The sequence below is a fragment of the Lucilia cuprina genome, chromosome 4 (assembly GCF_022045245.1).
Source record: "Lucilia cuprina isolate Lc7/37 chromosome 4, ASM2204524v1, whole genome shotgun sequence".
Lineage (NCBI taxonomy): Eukaryota > Metazoa > Arthropoda > Insecta > Diptera > Calliphoridae > Lucilia > Lucilia cuprina.
The window spans coordinates 14,558,648-14,578,670 of NC_060952.1; the positions used below are offsets into that span (position 1 = coordinate 14,558,648).

Genomic DNA, 20,023 nt, shown 5'->3' on the forward strand with positions numbered 1-20,023 from the left:
GGTAATAATGGTGTTGGTAATGGAGGTTTGTGGTACATAAATAAGATTTAAATATATATTTATTTACGTCACAACCCTTTCGTGAATGGCGGATAGTAACAGAAAAAAATGGTAGAGTATTTTATATCAATATATCTCGTACAATATGCAGACTGGTGTATTGATGCACGTGATTTTATGATAATTTGTTTGATATGGCAACGAAATGTAATTCATGGAAATATCCTTAACTATACAAAAAAAAAAAAAAAAAAACGGGAGAAAAATTAAAAAAAATATCGATTTCAAATATTTTTTTATAATTTAAAAAAGGATAGCCTTTCGAAGTATTCAGTTTCTTTATAAGGGTTTTGTTAAAGTTAATAAAGTGTATTAAAAATAATTAATAAAAGAGTATACCTATATTTTTTGTAAGTTAACGTTTATAAGATCCATTTGATTGTTTAACAACGATTTCTGGTTTGGTTATTTTATTTTTTGCTATTTTCATTCGAAATTCTTTAATTTTTTTTTAAATATATTGATTATATGTATATTTTTGATATTGAAAATTAGTTGAGGGCCTAATTTTCAATATCAAACATTTTATACACTTTTTAGTCAAGCAGACATATGAATATAAAGAAAGACATATGGACAGATATACATGAAAACATACATGTATTTATATCTATACAGATTAGTTAATGTTAATTGGTTGTCTACTAAAATACTCTGAATGATTTTTTTTTCATTTAATTTTGTAATCAAACTTAACCGTATCACACCTTAATTGTACTAAATAATACTTAAGCTCGAGTTTCATGTTTTAATAATTACAAAGTTTTACAAAATATAGAATTAATGTAAAAATAAATTCAGTTTTATATTTTTGTAAATTATATAAACTCCTTTCATAAATAAATAAATTAGACTTTCACTCTTAATTACCAGATATAACTATGTATGACCTTTAAGATTCCCGTCCAAAGCAATTTTCCTTTTGGTAATCGTGTTTGTTGGTAGCCAAAACGAGAAAGAAAAATATTTAAAGCGATATGAAAATCTGGCAGAGAGAAAAATGCTTGTTAAGCTCATTTTTCAAAATGTGACGGCCATTAATATTATTTATAAACACGCACGCAGCAAGGACACACTACTAAACCTACTGAGAACAGGCATACCAAAACAGAAAAACGGGAAAATATATAATAGCATAACAACAGGCAAAATATTTGTGTCTGTATATGCATAAGTATATTTTTAAATCCATGATATATGTGTTTTAAAGAAAAAATCTTACTTATACATTTAAGATGATACATGATTATGTAGGCATGACGACTTCTTTGAAGGTATAAAAAACGAAAAACATAAATTTAAGAAAGATTTTATAAAAAATTTTAATGTAATAATTTAGCAGACAATGAGGACAAAACTTTATGAAGATTGATTTATTATAAAAATAAAAGGGCGTATTTGAAATCAATATCTTTGATTGCTTCTTTGATTGTGATTTATTTATGAAATACTTAAATGAAGTATGAAGTGAGGAAAATATGCTCAGTATTATAAATATAAGCTATTAGATAGAAAAACAACTTTTTTCATTCGTACAAAAAATCAATGCAATTAATACGTAGTTTCTGAAACAAAATTTTCTATGTTGGGACAATTAGGAAATTTCAAAAGAGAATTAAAAAAAGTTTCTAAGAAAAAGTTCCCTAGTGTGGATCAGGCTTAACAAAGGTTTTAATAAAAATAGTGGTAAATAATTTGGGTCTAACGCTTTTAGGTAAATAAATAAAAATAAATAAATAAAAAATCGTGTTAACAGAGATTATACTAATTTCTTGGGCAGTTTGCAAATTGTTTAAAATTATTGATATTATGTTACATAAAGACTAGAAAAGTGATAAATTTAGGCAATGCTTTAGACGAGCTATTCAAATGCAATAATGTACAGCAAGCGTAAAATCTTACGTTATCAGTGTATCTATATCTATTTCCACTTTCTTTTAATTTCATATTAATTCTTTTGGAAACAAATAAAAAAGTATTTTTTAAATACATTTGTATGGTATTTTCAACAGACACATGTACGAACATTCTAAAGAACATAACCAGAAAGAGTTTTAAGAGATAATAAGGACCCAATATATATACATATGGGGAATTTCATGTCATGTGACCTAACATTAAAAAGCGATGTCGTCCGATTTGGATGAAATTTGCACCAAGTATAGTACTATGGGATTATTATTCAAATGAATGCATCTTTTCACCTATTAGACACACTACACACACATTATTTCTAAAAAAATATTTTTTAGTAATCACAAAGCTTTAGAGGAAAGTGCTATTAATTATATTTACAAGTTTTGTACACGGTATTTAGAAACTCAGATAGGTTAAATATTATGTATGAGCAATAACTAATTGCGTTTATTCTATATAACGTATACGTAATGTTTACCCACAAATTTTATATACTCTATGTTATTTTGAGTTAAGTAGTATATCTTGAATTTTAACTCTTGAAATAAATTAATTTTATAATTTTACAATTAACTTATGTCATTAATAATGAAACAAAATCTTTTGTTTGAATTGCTAAGTTCTAAGAATTTTTTTTACAATTAAAAGAAAAAATTTTGTTAGTTAAACTAAATTAATATTATATATACATATATGAAACAACAAAAAAAATCAATTAAAAATAAGCATAATAAACTTAATAAAACAAATTATCAATCCCCTTTATTTTAGAATAATTTTACCTTTTGGTTTTCATAACTATCTCTTTAAATTTTAAATACTCCGTACCTATACAGTTCACAGACATACAAAATTAAGCTTTTAGCCCAACAGTTATGCCGTAAACTGTAAATTGTCCTTCTTACTAGAGATTACTTAAAAACACATACATTAAAATGTACATGTGTGTATGTAATAATTATAGGAACTTTTTACAAACAAACACCTACCTACCTTTAAGCTCTTACACTTTTAGTTAGAATAAGCTAAAAAAATACAAAAATTTAAAAAAAACTTCAGATCTTTTGTCTTCTGCGTAACAATTAAATATGAAAATGGGTATGTCTGTATTTGACTGGCATCCGAGAGTAACGCCTGCTTGTAAGAACGACCTCCCATTTCATATGAAACAAAACATAGCGAGAAATATACGAAAATAATATAAAATAACGTAGAATACTAGTTAACTCTATATAACTAGCATAATTACTTACATAACATAAATTCATATGGCTTAATTTGCTCTTAACTTGAACAACTAAGTAAAAGCAACAAAAAAAGGAAAAATTTATATGTTGTACTATGCCTACACGTGTTAAAAAGATGACACAAATAAATGCTGATGTTAGATGCGAAAGTGAAAAGAAAAAGAGAACAAAATATGTGCGCTTATACAAAACACGGTTGTTAAAAAAACCTACTTCCCTCGTTTCTAAGCATAATACTACAAAGAAAATTCAGCGTTCTATTTAATGCTTTTGACAAACAATTGTTAAAGTTTTTGAAAAAAAAAAAGAAAAATAAATTCATACATACATAATGTATATGTATGTATATATATCGGGGGACTTTATTCAATATTCTCTATATAGCGTTTATTTAAAAATGCCAGGAAAAATATTCAGCATGCTAAAATCTTTTTTTTTAATTTTGTAGGATTTAAATAAAATTTAATTTAAATTTAAATTTTTAAATAATTTTAAGATATGGTTCTAAAATAATATTGTGGAAGAAACAATAAAAAATTTTCAAAAGTTTGATCACATATGTATATAGATTCATATGTGAGGAATATATTTTCATATATATGGTCCATATATGATCCATGTATAATCACATATTATTTGAGAAAAACATATACACCTCGTATAATAATGTGATTTGAAGCAAAAGTAAACTCTAGTTAAAACTTTAAACTCAGATTATATTTAAGATACATCTTGCACTGTTTCCACTTTTTCAATCCTTTAAAAAAAAAAAACAAGAAAAAATTGAAATTTTATAAAGTTTATTTGCTGCATCAAACATTCTATACAATATTGTAATACACACGTGACCTGCTTCAATATCTCTATAGATGTACATAAGTTTGGCTTTAGGATGTTATTGTTCTTTTTACTCTTCATCACGATACTGCCGATTTTCTGTCTCTATTTTTTCTAGAATACGGAACTTTTTATATTTAGTATTCCACCAAAGTTATTTTACAATTGTTTTTTTCATTTCATTTTGTACTTTATTGGAGAAATTTCACTTGCATGTTTTCATTGTAAAATTAATGTTTTTCATTCTTTTTTCAACCATAAACACATTTTCTTTGTATGGCAGCCCTAATAAATTGGCATATTGAAGATAGTAACCACATAATAGCTCGATTTTATAATTTTCTGAATTACATTGCAGAAACAAGAACACTTGGGAATTTAAAGACGTGATTGACCCTTACGCATAACTTGGGACTCTAAGTAAATATTGCTAAGCCAAAATTAGTACATTAGTGACCCTATACGTAATCATATTAAACGGCAAGCGTTACTTACGGTTCTACTGACTCCTTTTCGAACTAAAAAATTTTCCAGCAGTTCGAAAAAGAGCCAATGCATCCGATACGACTAACCACCTGATTGGCTTTATTTCGTCTATCGGATGTACTCTTTGTAAACGAGGAAGAAGACAATCGTCACTTAATTGTCCCCAGACTAGTTCGGAACTGTCCGAACGAAATGTTAGGTTCACTCAAATATTTTGCTTATATGTATGTCATTAGTATATTATTATATAGATATTAAAATTCAATGTTTATACCCCACTCAACTAGAGTGGAAAAGTGGGTGTAACTCCCAAAAATATTGGTGCTACACCATCTTCACATCCATTTGGAACGTAAACCATTTTCGACCTCAAGGCAAAAGCTTTTAAATCCGGTTGAAATCGGTTCATTGTTTAACCTAACCACCATACCACAGTACCCCCGATGCAATGTAGAAAAATAAATATAAATATATAGTCGTGGTTGGTTTATCTCTTCAACATACTTTATTTGATTTCATATTTGCAATACAAAAATATGCATACATATTCCAAATATTTTCACATCAAAATGTGATTAAATTGTGTGTATAGAATAGCTTTCCTTACTTATTTCCAAACCTTTTACATTTATAAGATTTATTTAAAGCTTTCAGTCCCAAAAACGAAACCTTAAAAATATAAATAATTTAATAACAAATCCTTTTCAAAGTCAACATATTGATTTATGCCAAAAAGTATTATACAACATGGTCAGTTGAATCATTATTAGGTTTTGTTTAACTGAAACCAATTGGCAATCCCTTTACAAATCTGTTATGTATTCTATCCGATTTACCTGATTTTCTATGCTACACTTCAAATGTTTATACAAGTATTAAGTGAACTAAATAAAGCAAAAAAATGAAACATAAAATAAACGATTTTTGCTTTATTGTAGGTATATATATCTTTCAGCTAAATTTCTATCGAAAATCTTAGCAAACCATCACACATATTGTAGACCAATACTATTCGCTACTGCTATTAGTCTTTTCTTTAACCTAAGACTCTCAAAAAAACATAATTTGCAAATATATAGGTAGATCTGGAATTTTTTGATATGAGTGTAATTATATTTATGTGTGTATATTTATATGTATGTATATTTGTAAAGATATGTGGGTAAGTTAATAAATGTACATTGGATTATTCAGATTCTGTTGCTCTTGCTTGAATGCCCTGCGGTTTAATTTATTACCTTCAGTAAAAGTGTGCAAAATTCTCATGTTAAGCTTGTTTTGTCTTATTATACCTATTTTTTGTTGTTTGCTTTCTGTTCGTCTTATTTAAACAAAAAAAAACATCAACTAAAACACGAGTAAAACACACATGTTCATAGGAAAAAAAATTAACATAATTTGTAATGGCAGACAAACAGACAGTCAAAGGAACAAAAAACATTAAAAAAATAAACATACATAAACACAAATGCTGTAAAATACACCTACCAAAAACGAAATTTTTACACATATTTTCTGATTAACAGCCCAGTAGATTTAAACGAATTTAGATTTAAATTTTTCAGGATATTTTAAAATAAACCAAATGGTTATTCAAATCACTTATTCAGTACAGTCACGCCGAACTACAGGTTTATATTTAAAAAATACCCTGATATAGATAAATATTCAATGTAAATTGAAGATTCTTAAGAGAATTACAGAAATAATTTTTACTTTTTAATTTGTCCTTCTTGATTATGAGTACATTTGTACATGTATATTTGGATTTCCGAATCCTAGTATTCGGAGTAGCTGTATCATTCTAGTGGTTTACCATTTAGGTGAAACAACCTGTATCAAGTAAATGCTTTGAGCTAAATTTCAGCTCTCTAGCTGTTCCCCTTTGGACTATATCGAATTTTTAACCGCCAGACAGATGGACGGGCATGTCTAGATCGTCTTTGAATATAATGAGGACTTTAATAAGTCTTTAACGAATATTTCGATGTGCCACAAATGGAAAGACAAAAACATTATACCAGCATTTTTTTGATGATGGGTATATGTCCACTTTCAAAACTGCTGGATAATGTCAGATGATTGGTAAAACTGGTTACATGGAAATCAATGCAAAAAATGTGTGTTTGATGTTAAGCGTTTATTCAACCGTTTGTCGGAAAGAAAGTAAAAAGTAAGCGCGTGTAATATAATAATATATAAAGAAATCCTATACATACGTGGGTAGTCGTAGATAATATTAAAATAAAAAACTAAACATCTTTAAATAATTACCTACATCTGTAAAAAACTATTCTCTATTAACTACCTATAAAAGATTATAAAAACTTTAATGTATTTAGGCTTTTATATGAAAGCATTAATATAACTTTATGTAATACAATTCAAGTATATGGTATATGATATATAATATATATCTTGGTTTAAAAACTTGATACACCGTCTACGTATATTCCAATCCTCATGTATTAACCCACATAAATACTCTAGTTCTTATATTTGCGATTATATATATTTGTTTTCGTTTTTTGTTTTCGGGACCTGATGTCTGACTGGTCTTATTCAGTTGTAGCAGTACTTATTATATTTTTTATTTTATTTACTGATGTTCTTTATCAGTTACGCTCGACTACGTATTGAGTACGAACAAAAATGAAAATATGATAAAATAAAATACAGAATACAAAATATAACAAAAAAAGAAAACAAACAAGAAGAATACGAAAATAAGTATAATGCAGAAGTGTTAAGATAAATGAGTTGAATATTTTCAACTGAAAGCTGCTAAAATTAATGTACCAAAATAAAACATAGAACATACACACATATTTTTTATGAGCAAGGCCCAGCTTAAGCGCACAAATACAATAAGATTTTGGCAAAAAATCTTAAATATTTGCGAATTTAAATATAAGAAAAATACAGGTGGTCTTAAATAAACATAATATTAACATAATTTTTTTAATATGCGATAAAAAAGTTAAGTTAAAACACAATAAAATATACACTACCAAGATAAACAATGTTTTAAATAACTTAAAGTACAGGTATAATTCTATTAGAGAATTATTAGGTGAGGAATGAGATAGTCTTTTAGAGACGTATATTAGCATTTACGATAACATCTAAACTGACTACGTAAGTGGTTCTGACCCGACTGAAATACTTTAAGGTAGGACTTTTATTTTTGATGTTACAACTTTATGAGAAAAATAATGTATATAATCTGCTGAATGATCATGAATTTATATGTATGTAAGTTATCTAAACAAAATTGTTAATATGAATATTAATTCCTCAACAGCTTTTCAATTCTGGTCCTAAAAATAATAGTTAAAAAAAACGCAGAAAAAATATTTTAATGCATGCTTTACTTTCTCTAAAGTTTCCTTGGAACTAGATCCGAGGGTGACAAATTCGAACAAAAATCATTGATGAAAAAACTGGTGCTAGAAGCATTCCATAGAACGAGATACCCAGTTCCGAAGGTGACAATTTCGCACATAAATGATTGGCATCAACACCAAGGTAGAAGTGTGGGTTATAAAAATGCATTCTAGAAATAGTTTTAAAACTAATAAAATTTTTTCCCATGGAGTGTTGAATTAAATATTTGATTAATAATTTTAAATATAAAACAAATTTCTTTAAATAATTGTTAAAATAACACTCTCTCAACCTCAACTCTAAACCTAGAAACAAATGTAATTAAATTGTAATTTATTTTCATAATTAAATTTCATGACATTCGATTTGGTAACCATTTCATTTGCTACCTATACATACATATAAATTTATATAATGTTAATTAAACTTCTTTCTTACTTCTAATACAATATGATTGTATTAAAATTTTAATGCACTCATCTATTTTCTTGTTAACCTACAATAAAAATCCATTACGATTTTTTTACTTGCCTCTATTTTTAATTTTATTTAACTTGCTGACTTTGGCTTCTTTTTATAATATTGCCAACAAGTCAAGAGGAAGATGCAGAAAAAATATTAAAACAAAATTAGCAACATTTAATCCTTTCGAAACCTACCACACTCAGTATGTTTTTGTGTATGAAGGTGTGCTTAAGAAGTAGCAGCCACAACTTCTTGACATTTAATTACCTTGGCATTAATGTACAGACTAGAATGAATGAACGAATGAATAAAAGTTTGTATTGCAGCAATCTTAAAATCTTTAACGATCTTGATTTTTTATTTTCGTTTGTTTACCGTCATCATCGTCTTTAGCTTTAAACTTTGATGGGATCCGTGAGCTGTGCTCATACACGTACTTTGTAGATAAATTCAGTTTTGTTTGTTTTTTTGTGTTGTTTTGTAATTGTGGTAAGAGGAAAGGTACTGAAATATATAAAACGCATTATGTCAAATGCAATTTAAGTCTTTTTCTTCTCTATTAAAATGGCAATGATTTTTGTTGTTGGTTCTGTTTTTCTTCACTAGATTTGGAGAAACTTAACATTACCTTTTAAGCTGAGAAACAAACATGTGAACTAAATAACTATTCTGGTGTGTGAATAGATTTTGCAGTTTCTGAATATATTGTCAGAAATTTGAAAGAAATAATACTTAGTTCACTACATAAAATTTGTTATTCCTAAAACAAGTAAGAAATTGTGATTTTTAATAACGAGGATATATACATTTAATATATATTTAGGACACAGTTCAACTCTTTTCCAATGTGTGTGTTTATGTGAATAAAATTTGATCCAAAAATTTAAATTGTTAGTTAATAAAAAGATTTTCAAAAAAATAAATCAAATATTTTATTTAAACGAATGCAGTCCTCCTTACATAAATTTTCTTGACAATAAATACTTGCTATTTTCTTCTTTTAAAAGACGGAAGCAAAGAAAGCGGAGGCAGTTGTGTGCTACTTATAAACGTTTATAACTAGATTTTTTTTGTGAAAGACGAACATTCTGATTTTAAAACTATTGTCAAAAATACACACTTGCCCCATTTAACGGCTAAACTAACAAAATAATTCTCTTTAGCTTTTCATTCATGTTAAAGGTGTAAATTTTGGCGCTTGGTATTACATATTTATTTTTATTGAAAACAGTAAGCAGTTAGTTTATTTTTTATTCTTTGTTAGCAGATATTTTAACTAACTTTAGTGTTTTTCTTCTGCGGCTGACTATTTTTTATTATTATTTCATTTTTATGGGGATATGTACTAAAAATTTCCCTAAGAATGTAGAAAAAATCAAAATTCTCTACGTATAACTATATATTTTTTTCTCTTCTCTAAATAGTAGTTTTATTACGTAACCTGTTTGTATTGTGCAAGTAAAATCTGTATGGGTGGATGTGAAAAAAGGCAAAATATCTGTTGTTGACATAAAGTGGCAATTTTAATGTTAAGATAACTACCACTCACTATTCTACAATATTTGTTACACATTTCCATTGCCCAACAGTTTTACAAGGTTTTCTTATTTTTTTGTAGTAATTTAATATGATTTTTTGGTAAATATCGTTAAATTGTAATATAAGGGTGAAAACAGCTGACAAAATTTAACAGAAAATAATTAAAAGTGTTTTTTAATCTATCAAGAATCTATCTATCCTTAAATTAACAGTCCGTTTGTTATTGTTATACATGCCTGTTTTATCCACTTTTATAAATATGCTTACAATTCTGAGACAGTTTCTGCGAATTGTGGGGATGTATGTTAAGTAAAAAATATAGACACAGAAACCTCTACTTTATACTCGTCAATTCTCGATTAATATTCCAACTCACGTACTTTTACTGTGATTCGTTATACGGGAAATTGTGTGTGTATTGTTCTATATGAATGTGTTAGTAGTGTGAATGCATGGATATGTATGGAGGTAACAGGGTTATGTGATTACAGTTTAAATAAGGTATGTGTTAAATTGCCTAAATGAGCCCATAATAAAGACACATCGCAACCAACCTAAGGCACTGGAATATAAAATTGAATAATTAGTTAAAAACTATGAAATGTTAAAGATTGATATACAAATCATATTAATTTAAGGTAAATCAGTAGGGGCTTTCGTCTAGATTGTACTGTTTAATATTCAAAAATTAATAGGAAGATATCATAGCAAGTTAGACGATTAAATCATTCATTCAAATGATCAAATATTGCAATGTTCTTTCGAAGATTATGGCTAAGTTTTAGTTTATTTTATTATTTATTTTTTTTGAATTTTATTTAACTTTTCTAGTTACCGTTTAAGGGAATAAATTAATACATGTATGAAACTGTCAACATATCGTTACTGTAACAAATTCAGTAAATAGAGTTAATATAATTAGTTAATAATTTATTTAAATTATCATAGCTTAATGGACATTTAAACATATTATAAAAACAACAATTTATAATATACAAATTTATATTTTCTACCGCCTCAATTACTTTTGATTTCCCTCCTCTGCGTAAAACCATCAAGGATGTTTTGCAAGAACAAAAATTATATCACACACATAAAAAAGACATTTGAAACATTTTTATGTATGTTAAAGTGTTAATGAGCAAAGGAAATTAAGTTCATTTGTAGCTTAAGTAACAAAAAGTTACAACAAAAGCGTAGCGTAAAAAAATAAAATAAGTTATAAAATTTTCAAATTAGAATTTACATTTTTTTAAGATTGTCTGCCTAGTCTTTTGCTACAGTTTTTCTGGAGTATGAGTTTCTATATAATTAAGGAAATAGCAGAGACAATAACAAAAAACAAAAGCTGAAAATAAATTAATTTGATGAAAAACGTTTTACATTTCTTATTTAAAAACAGCAATTGTTTTCAAGCGTATGAACATTTCTAATTAAAACACGTTTTTAAATTTAAAAGATATCATTCAATTTATATGTATAAAAGTGTATTATTTAAACAAATTCCAGTATGAAAATATATGTGTAAAAATGTGTTAAATAATTTTTGCTTAAACAAAAATATTATTTTAATTCGAATACATTTGCTAACTGCTTGGTTTTCTTTTACTTTTACAGTCTCAACAGTAGCAGTTGAAGCGGTACTGGGTCGTACAGCCACTTTACCATGTGACATCGAACCGGAAGCCAAGGATGATAGAGTTTATATGGTCCTGTGGTTTCGTGAAAGTGCTGGTAAACCACTTTACAGGTAAAGCATTATACAAATATCATCTCTTATATGAGTTTAAAAAAATGGAAAAATAATAAAAGTAGTAACACTAAGCACACGGTGTAATATATAGAAAAATTTTCATGCATTTGTAGACAAGACACACACTTTGTTCATATAGAAATTTATTTCCGCATATAAAAATCTAGAAAATATAAAAATATTAAAAAGAATAGTAAACTAATGTGTAACTTTGGATTTTGAGCTAAATGTAATATTAGATAAGAGTACGAAATGGTTTCCGGTTTGACTACGAAATATTTATGTTTGTTTTTATATTATAAATGAGTTTAGTAAGGAATAAATGTTACTATGTTTATAAGAAAACTGAGTTAATTTTAAGGCATGACTTATAAGTTAAGAAATGTTTAATTAAAAAATTTATTGGCCAAAATTTTTGATTTTTACGTTATAGTGATTTTTAAAGGGAGTTTTACGTATGGGTAGGGTTATAAATAAAAAAACAAGTTTTTTATTAAAAAATCAATTCTTGATTAAAAAAAGTAAAATTCAAACACAAAATTTTTTCAAGAGAAACAAGCGAAATTTGAGAATAGAAGAACATTTGTTATCATTTTGAAAAAAGATTTTCATTTAGATAAAAAAAGTTTTGGTTTGGAATTTTTTATATATCAAACCCATTTTTTCAAAACTTTATTTTTTTTTTTTTTTGGAAATCTAAATAATTGATTTCATTTTAGAAAAAAAACATTTTGAATAAATTTTACGTAAGTTGACTATGATTGAAAACTAAAAATCGGTTAATTTTATTTGACAATCCTAAAATAAATAAGTGGCTTCTATTATAGAAATAATTGTTTCCTTTTACCAATACTTTTACATCCGCAATTATGTTTGTTTCCATACACACTTTCCTAACGCGAACACTTTAAAACAAAGAAAAAAAATTGAAATACAACTAGTTTACACAAAATTCAAACAAACACATACATGAATACAGCAAAATGGAAAAAAGAAACCAAAAATAAATTTACACACATACAAATGGAATTTAATTGGATGTGGTTGTCAGTTTACGACGACAACGTGCATAATTTTAACAAGACACCAGAGTAAAAATAAAAAAAAAATATATATTATATATAATATATATATATATATATATATATATATATTATATATATATATATATATATATATATATATATAAATATATATATATAATATATATATATATATATATATATATATATAAATATATATATATATATATATATATATATATATATATAAATAAAAAAAAACAACTCTAAAATAAAATCACCAACCAACCGACAAACAACATCAGCAATCAGCGATTTCTTATTGTTACCCTATCACACTTGTACATTTTAATACGAACCATAAATTTAACTTCATACCCATGTATATATACCCCTTTCTCTGAAAATAAAGTAAAATATTCTAATTTTCCACTCAGTTAAAATTTCCACATCTAATACTATATATTAGACTGTACATTTGTATCTAAAACAAATGCAAATGTTCATTACTACTAACTTGTGGCAGTATTTGACGTTTTGTTTTTTATAAATTTTTTTCAAACATACTGCAAATTATAATCCATGCATTCATATGAATATTTGTACATTCTAGTGACTGGTTAGCTGAATAAGGCTGGTGGTTAAGACTTGATTTTTTTTTGTTCTACAGTTGGATTACGTGTAACATTTTATTGTTACACCTTTTAACTTTTACGTATGTATTTACATTATACATTACATGTGTTACTCACTGCATTCATCTAGCTACCTATTCATATTTAAATGTAAAATTCGAAAGTCATACTCATACATACGTAATTATGAATGAATGTACATTACAACTGGCCCTACATTAGTACATTCTCTACATAATGCAAACAATGGTCGCTAGATTTATGATTACAGTGGACTAAAATTTAAAAAAAGAAGTAGAAAGACTTTGGTTTATATAAAACTCATATATGTACATATATTATATTTCTAGGAAGTCATTTTCCGAATAGGAACTTACATGGAGTTATGAGTCATTCTTTATAGAATTTTGTAAAAAGATTAATATTAAAATCCAGTTAATATAAAACTTAATTATTCGTACATTTTTAGGCTAAATAGGTAAAAGTATTTCTGTTCTTAAAAAATTAGTTTGTCTTTAATATCATCGTAGTACCGGTATTTTTAAGCCAATTAAGAGTGGTTAAGAAATATTCTTCAGATGACTTTATATGGAGGTAGGCACCATCATTGACTGATCTTCATACATACATATTTTTTTTAATTCAGTTGTGAGTGTTGAAGTATTTTTTTCCAGTCGCGATATATGGGAAGCATGGCCAATTATGGACCGTTCCTAATAAAATTTTGTAATACTATTTTTGATAGCATATAACTTCATTATGTCGTTTTTTATTGATATCATTGCATGTTTAAATCAGCTGTGAACGTAAAAGTAATTTTCCGAAGGGAACTTTCTATGGGGTATAGAACCAATTATGGACCCATGAAAAATCATTTCTTTTTACATAAAACTAACTGTAGCAAATTTCACACAATGTGAAGAATTTAAAAGCACCAGTTTACTTCAATGTCTGTACGATTTTAGAAAACAGTCAAGTTTAAATAAATTTATTCCTACATTTTCTAGATTAAAAAATATTCAGGAAATAGAAACTCTAATTATCGAGTTAGTTTTTAATCTCCAATGTAGTAAACTAAACTTTTTAGGTGGCCAAAATAAAATAAACAAAATCTACATTTCCTTCTCCACTGTAATGTGTTATGCAAATTTTTAAAATTTTTTCTATTACTGGATTTACAAAATTTTAACTTTACTACTAACTACTCTGTTGGTCATATGTTAACCTCTTTTTTTACACTTAAATCAACATACTCGTACATATTCAAAGTACACATACATATAGTATTTTTGCAATGGCGTACTTATACACAACATATAGTACATATATATTTGTATAAGTGTTCATTTATATTATGAATTCTCTATTATTTGTTGAACTGTATGCATAACCACATACTCATGTGTTCTAGTAATGGAGCGCTTTTGTAACCAAGTTAATTTGCCATAAACCAACTTTAGATTTCTCTATCTTTTTCTATGTCATACATTTCGGAAAACACTACCTATTACTTGTTACTGTTTTTACAAATATTTTTTTTTTTTTAATACCAAAATAAAACGAATACTTAGAAACAAATAATTTTAAAAAGAGTTTAAATGTTAATGACATGGTCAAAGAATCATTATGAATAGCTGTGATAATAATTTGTATGGCTGCTGTTGGAATGTATGTATAAATGAGTTTCTATAGTTAAGTGAGTTGTTTTCAGAAGATTATAGATTGCTATTAATAATAATTTTTCTAGGTAATGAAAGATATCCTATTTATAGATATATATTTTTTTTATTTTTAAACTAAAGTATAGATTTTAATATAATTAAAATCATTGTTAAAGGAAAAAGTAAAGAAAAGAGAAGAAATCCAAAAAAAAAAAAAATAATAAACGAATATTTTACTTCAATATTTCTTTGATTGACATGTTAAAATGCCCAACAAAATAGTTTATTATAATAATTTCAATTCATGTATATAAACAATATTTACAATAACGTTTGTTATTATAATAATCCTTTATCTATTTTAAAAATAAATTTCATTCTTACAGCTGTCAATATTCACAATCAATATTACACACAAATTAGCATAATTTTATTTAAGTAATGAAAAACCTCATTTCCGATAGCGTAACAAACAATAATCTTAAAAATATGTTACTAATGAAAAACTGTCTTAATTCAATAAAAATACATCAATTTCACATGATTTATGTAATTTTAGCTCTACATGCCTGCTCCTTGACTAGTTCAAAAAAGAAAAACAAAAAATTCCACCAATACTAATTATTCCACCACCCATTGTCTTTATAATACAATAAATGGGTATAATTTAATTTATTATTTACTAATAATATCAATATTAATGTGAAATCATTATTACAAAGAACCAGAACTCTAAACAAAACAAAGAAAAAAGTGTGTAGGAAAGCACAGCATTAACCTTTAATATATATAAGACAAAAACAACTAAAGAAACAGATTCATATATAACAAATTATATATTATGGTATTGAATACCGTTGTTGTTCTTTCCTACATACATATAAGCTGCATGCTGTTGATATTGCTCTAGGGGCCATATTGTATGTGATTTATAGACCGAGTTGTAAGACTTAATGTGTTGCACATTATTAACACAAACAGTCAAACGTACACATAACTTAACTTAATACCAGACACACTTTCATATAAGCGACCCCCAGTAACTTATTTTAAAAGTGGCAGAGTCAAAACGGAAAACGGAAGGGAATAAAGTGCAAAAGCGACAAAGAAAAAAAATCAAACACACTTCGTAAAACATCGATATACTTTAGCCCTGTCAATTTAGGTAACATGAACTGTTAATATACTTTACTTTTCTGTCGCATGCTTACATGCACACACACACATGTAAACTCATATGTTTGTATGTTTTATATGTATGTACTCGTACATTTAAAGTAAACATAAGAATGTTTTTATACATTATTTTGGCAAATGGCAAAATGTTACGAATACTATATTTTACCTTTTACAGTGAAGCAGCTCTCAGGTGTTGGAAGTTGTTTAGACAAAGAAATCTGATTTTTTTATATTGTAGTAGGTACAATTGCTCACAGTGGTTTAATATTGGTAATTATTCCAATTTGATATATTTTAAAGTTCGAATCTTAGTTAATAGTATAATACTTTCGGACAATAAAATATTTAAAATATGCCAATTTTGTACTTTTTTAATATTAAAAAATATTTTTAAATTCATAACTCTTAAAATAAATCTTATTTTAGCACCAAATTTTTACCACTTTAAGCAAAAATAACGTTTTTTAGCTCACTACGAATACAATTACCAAATAAAAATATTGATATAAACTTAATTTTTAAATTTCAGTTAAGCACCACTATTGATTCATATCATCCTTTTTGACTGCAAATGTTTACATAAAGATTTAAAAGTTATCAACATGAAAATTAGAAATAAAAACTACACTCAAAAAATGTTTACATTTACTGTTTGTAGTTTATTCAAAAAGTTTTCTGTAAAGTTAAAGATAATTGAAAAATCTTTTATTTTTCGAATAAATTAAATTTTTAAACGTTTCATAATGGATTGTTTTAAAATTAAATACGATTATAGAAACTGTAAGTTTTTATTGGCTATTAAAAAAATTAAAAAGATCTGGTATTATCAATAGTTATTTGAAATTGTGTAGTTGCTGGATAATAATAATGGACAAGATTTTTCTACGAAGTTAAGGTAAGAATACTTTCTTGTTTTATCCAATATAATTTTATATTTAATATATTTTACAATTTGTTACATAATTTTTTGGGAATTCGCAACTATCTATGTATATCGAGAGAAGAGAGAGCTGCCCCACCTCCGATAACAGCAAATACAACAAAGTACATCACAACATTGAAGAGTAATAGCTGTTTTGGGATTATATGTCAGTCACATCCAAAAGCCATGATACGTGTTTGAATCCAGTATAAGTGATGCCAGTACCACAACCGAAGCGAAGGAAGACTATTAACGAATGATTGCAACATTCTTCATATGAAATTTCTAATAGTACCTACGCTACTTTAACATTTATTAATTAATATTATACATATTTACATATTTAATCTTAAACAAATGATCACAATAAAACTAAAAACGAATGAGTCTGTTGGATTTATATTTTGGGGTTTTGGGTAGGAATAAATGAAAAATACATAAATTTTTAATGTTTTTGTAGATAAAAATTTGTCAGTAAAAATAACTGAAAAAAACTTTTGTATTTACGTAATTTTTTAGTTAAAAAATCAACATTTAAAAATAATTGAAAAACTCATTTGAAATAAATGAAAAGTTTGTAGTCCGTTTTTAAATGATATTTTATTTGTTTGAAATGATTTTTCAATTGAATTTACCCACATAATATTTTGAGTGTAATATATAATTGCCTGCAGGCATAGAATTACAGACTGTGCAAATTTTAAGAAAATAGGTCCAGCTGACACACACTGTTTTAAGCGGCACAATGAAATTGCGTGTGTCTATTATCAAAGTTATTGTTGTAATAGAATGTATAGTGTACCACACATGAACGTATAGATATTTATCTTTAGTAGTTTATTAAATCGTATTATTACATACATACGTAAGTATAAAAACATATATGTATGTTAGCACTCAATTGAATACAATAAATTTTATTTCTCCATTTACAAAACTACAGCCAGCCATATACAATAGAAATTGACAAAAACAAGTGCGTTAGAAATTATTGCAAAAACAAACGTAGTTTAACACATACATACTTATCTATGTATACATACACGAAATACTTATACATACTTACATATACATATATTTTTTGTTATAAGAAAAATAAAAAATAATAACAAAAACAGAAAAGTATTTTATTTATTTTTCTTGTTTTCTTCAGTGTTTGTAGTCTCAAGTTTTGTGTTTATAAGTCATCTGTTTAATGTTAACAATATACATCCTGACACATTATTGTGTATCAAACAATAATGTAGAATAATTTCCGATTTCCTTAGAAAACAGAAAATAAATAAATATATAGAATACAAAACTCACGCAGATTGTTGAACGTAGAAAAAGAACATAAATGAAATCAAATACACAGACTTACCTTCAAGTCATGATAGATATCTGGGTAAATATCTGTAAGTGATTCCAATACGATTTCCTTGTTAGCAAGAAAAAAAAACATAGAAAAAAATGTATATGGATGAAAAGAATACTGTACAACATTTAAACTCTAGGCGACAACAACGAGACATGGTATTTTTTCTTAAACGGTATTAAAAATAAAATGTTAAATCTCTTAAATATGTATGTATCAACATGAAAAAAAAAATATCTAATAGATAAGAAAATGTTTAAATGTTTTTCTTTATAGATAGGAAATTTTGTATGCAAGAAATTAATCTTATGATTAATTTAGGAAGTTAAAAGAATTTACATTTCAGTTTATATGTTCATAAAGTGAACAAAAGATAACATCAACACATCAGAAATATAAAATAATTTCTATTTTCAAATTTAAAAAAAAAAATTACAATGTTAATTATTAACAAGAAATGACTAACTTACGTTTATCTTTATTATTTATGAAATTAAATGAAACATATTAATATTAAATTTATTTTAATATGCAACAACATATTCTTTACATACACATGATATATTGATGAATTATTAAATTATTTTAAATGTTTCAAATTAAGATACAATCCATAATATCTAGACATATTAGATTTATTATTTAGATAAAGTTTAAACAAACTTATACTAAACTAAATAATTTAAATTTTAACCACAATGTAATTATTATATAAAATATATATTACACATAAATAATTTGCACACACTGGTTAAATTAAAGAGCAAATGCAAAATAAATTTATAGTCAAATCTCAAAAACAATTTCATATTTGGGATACAAAAAGTATCTGTTAAATTAATAGTCATACTTTAAATTTTGACAAATCCATTTTTCAAAAAATTTCGATAAAATGATTATGATTTCAAAATATATATTTTTTTAAACTTGTTAAAAATACAATTTTAGTAACTAAATTATAAAAATATTCATAAATTCACGTTATCAAAATTTAAATCTAATCAAATCAAAAGTTTAAATTTCCTAACAAAATGTATATATACATTTTGCATGAGAATATTATGTGCTCCACAGTAATTTTTATTCAGAAATTTTAATTTTGACTTTGTTTATTTAACACATTAACACTTTTCATACATCGAATACAAAATACTTATAAATCAAAACAACTTAAGTTCATATCTGTAAACAAATCTATTTATTTATTATAATAATACATATAAAGTATTTTGTTTATATAGTATTAACTAAAGTTATATTTTATTACCACTGTTTTAGTAACCAGATCTACCAAGTACCAATATTAAATTCTACACTTGACATAAGATAAAACTAATAAATTAATTTTAAAATTATTTTCTAATTAGAAAGACAATTTCATTTCGTTTTCATATTTAAACATTTCCTTTAACAATCACAGGCACACACTTCTAGCTAGTTACTTGTACAAATACTAAAATATATATCAGTAATTGTTAAGTATAGTAGATATAAATGATTTTGTTATATTGTAAATCAAATCAGATTTTTGTACATTTATACACATGACTTAGTTC

At 25.7% G+C, this 20,023-nt stretch overlaps 1 protein-coding gene across 1 annotated transcript in view; it reads left to right on the forward strand.

Moving 5' to 3' along the window:
* LOC124419858 overlaps positions 1 to 20,023 on the forward strand; it is a 200,648-nt gene that overhangs the window by 157,927 nt on the left and 22,698 nt on the right. The window contains exon 4 of the mRNA XM_046950701.1: positions 11,556 to 11,688. Within this exon, the coding sequence (XP_046806657.1) occupies positions 11,556 to 11,688 (133 nt within the window). The remainder of the gene's footprint in view (positions 1 to 11,555; positions 11,689 to 20,023) is intronic.